This window comes from Austrofundulus limnaeus, unplaced genomic scaffold (assembly GCF_001266775.1).
Source record: "Austrofundulus limnaeus strain Quisiro unplaced genomic scaffold, Austrofundulus_limnaeus-1.0 Scaffold367, whole genome shotgun sequence".
In the NCBI taxonomy this organism is placed as follows: Eukaryota; Metazoa; Chordata; class Actinopteri; order Cyprinodontiformes; family Rivulidae; genus Austrofundulus; species Austrofundulus limnaeus.
The window spans coordinates 180,976-188,586 of NW_013952769.1; the positions used below are offsets into that span (position 1 = coordinate 180,976).

At 39.0% G+C, this 7,611-nt stretch overlaps 1 protein-coding gene across 2 annotated transcripts in view; it reads right to left on the reverse strand.

Moving 5' to 3' along the window:
- LOC106528279 (ephrin type-B receptor 3) overlaps window positions 1-7,611 on the reverse strand; it is a 95,470-nt gene that overhangs the window by 43,595 nt on the left and 44,264 nt on the right. For both annotated transcript variants that reach the window (XM_014023412.1, XM_014023413.1), the window contains exon 2: window positions 6,115-6,179. In XM_014023412.1, the coding sequence (XP_013878866.1) occupies window positions 6,115-6,179 (65 nt within the window). The remainder of the gene's footprint in view (window positions 1-6,114; window positions 6,180-7,611) is intronic.

Genomic DNA, 7,611 nt, shown 5'->3' on the forward strand with positions numbered 1-7,611 from the left:
TGTGTGTGTGTGTGTGTGTGTGTGTGTGTGTGTGTGTGTGTGTTTTGTGTATTTGGATTTGCCTCAACACTTTTTTCCAGAAGCTACATTAGTCGAGTAAGAACCAGCTGTGGATTAAATGCTCCACAAGTAGCTCCCAAGATAAACACCTTTAAAGCTGCAGCAGGAAGTTTTGAGAAGACCGTGCCCTTTAACCTGAAAATGTGAACAAACACACCTTACAGTCCCTCCTCCTGCCTCCACAGCTCCGCCCACACAGCAGAGCCTTCCATTAACGCTCAGGTCTAGCAGCATGGTCACCGATGATGATGATGATGAAGACACAGCTATGGCTCATTGAAAACTCTCAGATTGTGGCAGTTCTTCTGTAGCCTGGTTTAAACCAGACCCTGTCCTTCACTTTGCTTCGTACAAGGGTCTGGACTTGATGCATTGACAAGTGATTCTTGCAGGAGGCGTGGCCTCTGCTGAAGTTTAAAATGATTGGATCAGTTGGCTGCAACGTATGTCGCTGTGACGGAGGCTAAGCTAAGAAGCTAACCGGAAATCTCGCGTGCTGTAAACAACCCTACTGAGAGAGGAAAAGTACCGAGCCAAACGAGACGACTGTAAATGAGAGCTGCTGCTTTGTCAGACAAATTTAATTTAATTTAGAAGCCTTATCAACACAGACTGGCTTCATTCACTTCCTCCACTGCCGTACGCTAAAATAACTAGCAGACACTGCGCAGAAAGTCAAAGTCGTTCAAAACAAAGGTTCAAAACTCTTCCTTCTGTTTGCTGATTGGTCCAGGTAAAATAAACTACAAGCAGACAGTGTGCAGAAAATTGACGTTCTGTTCTCTGATTGGCCCGGCTAAAAATCTGCCAGTGAAATCCATCTCAATGGTAGCAGTCCCAGACGGAGCAGAGAAGGGAAACTAGAATTGAGCGGAGCTGCGTAGGAAGGCAAGGGCCAGGCTAGTTCTTCTGTAACTTTAGGTCATTTCTCCGCCCTCAGTACAGCTGCAGCAAACTGGCAGTCCTGAGCTTAAATGAAGGGTGCGTGCCACGCGGGGGAAGCAGCACGCACACAAATATGACTGACAGTGATAAGACAACTCCCCTGGCTCTGATTGGTTGTTTCTGACCAGGAGCAGTGTGTTCCTGTGAATGGCTGTAGGACCAGTGAGAGGAACCAGAGATTTATTTTTTCAGTTTATCTGTCTCATATTAAACTGTCAGGACATAGTGACAGTTTTTACAAATATAAAAAGTAGAGTTTTTATTTTAACATCACCAAGCACCAGTATGGAGAGCAAGGAACTCTCCACACAGGTCAAAGTTCTGGTATAGGGATGGGTCATAAAAATATCCCAAACCCTGAAGATCTCACAGAGTTCCACTGAATCCACCAAGGTTCAGGTCAGAATACTGTTTTTAGAGATATCTTCTAGAGATCTGAGACTGTAACAGCAGTACCAACAACCTAAAGGAGCTGCAGATGTTTGGTCCTGAAGAACAGAATAAAGATGGACAAAGACCAGTTAGACCAGTTAGAGACCTGATGCTGGAAAAATAGTCCACAAACGATCAACATTGTTTCTTCCTTGTTGCAATTGTTTATTTACTCTGAACTCACATCTCTGGAGGTCACGTGAGATTTTTCCTCAGACATATGAATTCTCGCGAGATTTCAGGAAGTCTCACGTGATTTTATATCTGACATCTGAATCATGAATGAAATATATTTTGGTGTGTGGTGTGTTGTTTCTTGCTGTGTGGCTGTACACCACACACTGTAGGACCAAACCTGGTAGATCCAGGATTTTTTCTCCTCACGTGTGGCTCTATCAGTCTTTGAAAATCAGCCGACTGTTCTAAAATCTTGTAGTATGACTCAACCTTAAGAGAAAGACTGACCCATTTATTATTAACCAATGGATTACATAATTTAACTTAAACATAAGAATATTGCACAATTAAATACAATAAATAAATAGTAAAATAGAAAACCCTGAAAATTTGCCTCAATAAATCCAATAAAAACAAAATATACTTTTACATTGCAAAATAACTGTTCAAGTTCACTTTGGTTATTTATTCTGGATCCAAGCCCTGCTGGATAGAAATCCTGAGTGGACCGCTTGTATCAGAGATTTTAGATGCAGGTTGATATAATCTGATAGTCATTTTTACCCGATATCGATATCAGATCGGGACACTCCTAAGCAAAGTACATTTACTTTGTTACAGTACTTAAGTAACTTTTTTGTGGACCTGTAATTTTACTAAGTATAATTTTAATTTGTAACTTTTACTTTTATTTTATTACATTCAAAACATACTGTAGAAATTATATTTTTACTTCTTTACTTAAAAATTTAACACCTCAGCTTGTTCCATGATACAAATTTAAATATGACCAAACTCATCATGTAAGGATGTCAAGTATGGCTGGGTAAAAAAAATCGATTTAATCGATCTTGGATCAATTTCATTTAAATTAGAAAAATCAATTCACAGGACATTAGATTGATTCTTCCCCATGGTGTCTTGTGTGCGCGTCTGAAACATGTTTCTATATTTTGTCACTCCTGGCTTGCCGTACGTTTACATTCAGTTGACGTTCAGCGCTAACATTAGCTTTTACAAGTTGTCTGGAGCAAAACAAAAGAAAAAACTAAGGGATCACTAATGTTACCGGCCGAGTCTCTGCCGAACATAAAGACAACAGAGACCACGGCAACTTTTCTTTGCAAAGACTTGAGCGCCAACAAGGTAGCGAAAACGAAGCGGGCTTTCACGACCAGCTCATTCAGGCGCTCGAACCAAACTACTGTATGTAAACATGGTAAATGATAAATGGACTGTACTTATACATCGCTTTATACTACAATCTGTGCCCTCATTTACCCATTCACACAGCACTCTGTTGGGTGATGAATATGAATTTCTCGTTAAAAGGACTCACATAATCTTGTCAAGGTAACTTTCAGTTTAATCATCAGTTGCTGTTAAAAAAAATCTCTAAAATGAATAAATAAATAAAACCTGGCCTTTTTTTAAATCACAGAATGAGTCCTTATCAGTCCTTTTCCAACTTTTCTCATGTTGTCTTTAGCCTCACTATTTATCAGTTAGCCACCAAACAGTGTCTTCACATTGTGTGTATTTATAATTATTTTATTGCTGATACAAGAACCAAATATTTCAGTTGTTTAAAATAATCTGTTCCCCCTCTGTAACATGGGAACAATATAATTTACCTCCAAGTCTTTAACTGTGTTAATTACTCTCATCATAAACAACAAATCCTGAAGATTTGGGAAAATTTGCTCTTTATTGGCCAAAGTTACCTGGATGGAACCAAATATTATTTAGGCTTGTAAGCTACAGTTTGCACAGTTTCAATTAAAGAAAACTAATTTTCTCACCGCACCTTTGATTAATTTTGTCCAGCTGTAGACTAGGTTTCTGTCCAATCAGAGCAAGTATTGTGTTGTTGGTGCTTTTAATCAGTTTTCAGTTCAATTAATTCAATCTAAGTCTATGGAACAGTCACAAAATGTCACCAAAATCGCTCTGTCCCTCTAAAATCATTTAGAAAATCGAATCGTATTGTTCGCTGAATATCGTGATATATATCATATCGTGAGCAGAATATCGTATCGTATTGTATCGTGAGATTAGTGTATTGCTACAGCCCTAATTTCATGATTTAAAAGGAGATCGAATCGAATTGATTAATTTCTTTGAGTGTGTAAAAGTATATATAAATGTACTTTCACACCAGGTAGACATGTATTAATGTTTGAAATGACTAATACACGTTGAAATGCACGTTGGGCGCATTTTTGCTGCTCAAAACGCATTCGGTGTGAACGTAGCTTGAGTGAGCCTCACGTCTCTTGGAGTGAAACTCGTTGAACAGACCTCCTCTGAATTATCTGGTGGATTAATTATCTGGTGAGCACGACGTTCGCTTGCTCAAAGTAAATAAAGTACCGCCACTTTCTTTATTTCATCCACCATTAAACAGAGACCGGCAGAGGAAAACAACAGAGGTGCTTCCCGACAGTCCGAACACGTCTGACCTGAAAGAGCACAAGCAGCTAACTTGAAGCGTTGGTGCGTTTTGGTTCTGAACATAGCTTGAATACCTTTTATATATTTAACTCCTTCCTCTTTTGCTTATTTGATTTAAACTTATTTGCCTTCCATGGACCTCCATCACACATTTTTCTAGTGAGGAAATGACATCAATAGAAACACGTGGAGCTGGATTTTAATTTGTGCAACAAGACAAAACACTGTTAGTTGTTTTCAAGAGTTTGCACATTAAAGAAAGTTGTTAAACAACTGATGTTACAATACAAAGAGTTGGATGTTGTCTTGATATTTGTTAATTTTATATATTGAGAAACAAATAAGTAAAATTTTAAAAATTAAGTTTTTTATTAAAATAACTATACACACAAAGTACCAAAAATTGGTACTGTTGAGTACTGATTCCCAGGTACTGGATATTAGTACTGAATCGATTCAAATGACCAAAGATATTCATCCCTAGTTTTAACTTTAGAAAAGTTCACAAAACTACTGACTGCCCTAATTATTGATGCAATGCAGGATTAGAAGATAATCAATTTAAGAATTGTCTAACTATTACATGTAGGACACACGGTGTTTAAGTACAATTTTGAGTAGTTACATACAAGTACACACTAAATAGAATAGTTAATTCATGAGTTATTAAGCATGAATAAACAATAAGTATGTTGGTTTTGAAAGTAATAAGCCTTTAATAAATGTGTTAATAGTTTATTAAGTATGAATAATCCTTAATAAATGATATTTTCAAGGCTAACTAACCATTTATTAACAGCTAACGTAGGCTAAATAAGGTGGAGTTAACAGATTGGTTTATAAACTCGTAGGACGGAGCTGCGCTGTAACTGAAACAGGATTTAAGGACCAGGATGATGAACAGACATGACTCCTGACAGTTTCACCACATTTATAAAACAATGAACACAACGTATGGCTTCATATGCAGTTAACAGTCATGTTTGTTTCTGGTAACTAACATTACGAGGCAAAACAAATGGCGTCACCAGTCAATAAATCCAGTCCATTAGGAAATAACCTTGTGAAAAGTCAACCTTTTATTTTATTTTTTTTTCCCCGCCTTAATGCTCGTTTGAACTGAATGCTTCGTTTTCATAACAAATGGCTTTCCCAGAAATTGATTATTTCAACTGGAGGGAAAATAATGCATAACTCATCTCACGTCTGCCGAGCCACCGGGCAATTTATCCCCAAACGATGAGCGCAGGAGTCAGCATTAGGTGTCGTAAATCACCGGCAACACGTTGATGCACTGCCTGACAAATATGATAATTTGGGCCTCCTGAAGGTACGGGCCTGCCTCGCTGGCCCTGACATATGACTCTATGGATGCCAGGACATTCACAGCCGGCCGTTGTAGGGAGGAGGAAAAAAAAAAACGGGAGCTGCCAGAGATGGTTTCCATGGTAACTACCATTTCCATTGACTGACTTTGCGCTCACGTAGCGAAGACAAATTGCACCGGCCGGGTGTGGGGGAGGTCTGTCAGGCTGTTAGCCCTGGGGTCAAATTCATGTTGTTTTATTTTCTCACAATTCCTACAGGGGGTATCAACTGAAAACCTTAATTTCTGCCTGTAACGTGCTCCTGGGTCCATATTATAAAAGACACATGCTTTCAGCTGCCAGGCCTTCTATCAGGAGGGCGAGTAAAGCCTACCTATTAGTCCTCATGCATCATGGGAGCTAACAGGTAAAACGCTGTCGCCTGAAGTCTTAAAAGCTGCTCATAATGTTGGTAAAACACATCATTTATGCACTTTTTAAAGGTTTCACGTGGTCCACGCACTGGAACCGTAGGTTTGGTCTGCACAATGTCACATTGTGTGCTTCTGCTTTATTGTATCCAAGAATGTAAACATCCACTGCAACACAAAGCTATAAAACAGCAGGAGGTGTGCTGTTCAAGGCAGATCGGGCTCTATTAACAAGCAAATGGAACAAATGCTGCTGGAGAAACAAAAATAAAACGAAGCTAACTGAACACACAGGCACACTAACTCACCCCGCTCTCTGGAAACGTGGTCCAAGCCAGCTCTGTGGTGGCCCACCGACTGTCCATGAGGGTTTCTGCAAATGAAGAGCAGGAGGGAGGGGCTTGAGTTACATGGGGTGAGGAGAAAAACTGTTGCACAACATCAAAAGACCACACACACAAGCTCCCTGTAAGACAAAGGAAGAAGGTAAGACACCCTCTTCATCATAACCTCCGCCCACGAGCGCTGGGTTTTTTTTATTTTTTATTTTTGAAAGCACCGACAATCAGAGCGTTTCTGTGATGCTGCCTAATTAGGCATCTGTGTCTGTGCGTTTGTGAGCCTGGCACTCACAAATCCTTCAGTATTCATCTGTGGAACCACAAAGAATCCTCCTAGATGCCTACAGAGTAAAAGCTTCCATTAAATGAATAGTTCAGCTATTGTAACGAGTTTTTTAAGGAGAAAGTTTGAACAATTACCATCTTATCTGTTGTACATAGTTTTAACGGACTGAAGACTACTAACCTGATGGTCCAAACAGCTAAAACCAATTTAAAACAACTCTAATCTTAAATATTTCATAGCAGTTCATTGAAATGCTATTCTGTAATCTTTACACTGCAACTAGTTTTAGATCATGCAGGATTCATGGTTAATTATAAAAATAAAAATGTGATTCAAAACTGAAAACAGTTAAAGTTTTATAAAATAGTTTGCAGGAACCACAGTAAAACTTTAAAGATTGTTTTTTTAAGATGGCAAAATTCACTTTGGCATTGTTTATTTACAAAACCATGGAGTACCCATCCATCCATCCATCCATCCATCCATCCATCCATCCATCTATCCATCCATACATCCATTTATTCATCTATCCATCCATCCATCCATCCATCCATCTATCCATCCGTACATCCATCCATCCATACATCCATTTATTCATCCATCCATCCATCCATCCATCCATCCATCCATCCATCTGTCCATCCATTTATTCATCCATCCATCCATCCATCCATCTATCAATCCATTTATTCATCCATCCATCCATTTATTCATCCATCCATCCATCTATCCATCCATCCATCCATCCATCCATCTATCCATCCGTACATCCATCCATCCATACATCCATTTATTCATCCATCCATCCATCCATCCATCCATCCATCCATCCATCTGTCCATCCATTTATTCATCCATCCATCCATCCATCCATCTATCAATCCATTTATTCATCCATCCATCCATTTATTCATCCATCCATCCATCTATCCATCCATCCATCCATCCATCCATCTATCCATTCATTTATTCATTCATCAATCCATCCATCCATTTATTTATTCATCCATCCATCCATTCATCAATCCATCCATCCATTTATTTATTCATCCATCCATCCATTTATCCATCCATCCATCCATCCATCCATCCATCCATTCATCCATCCAAGCAGCTAGCCAAACAGCCAGCCTGCCATCTATCTATCTATCTATCTATCTATCTATCTATCTATCTAT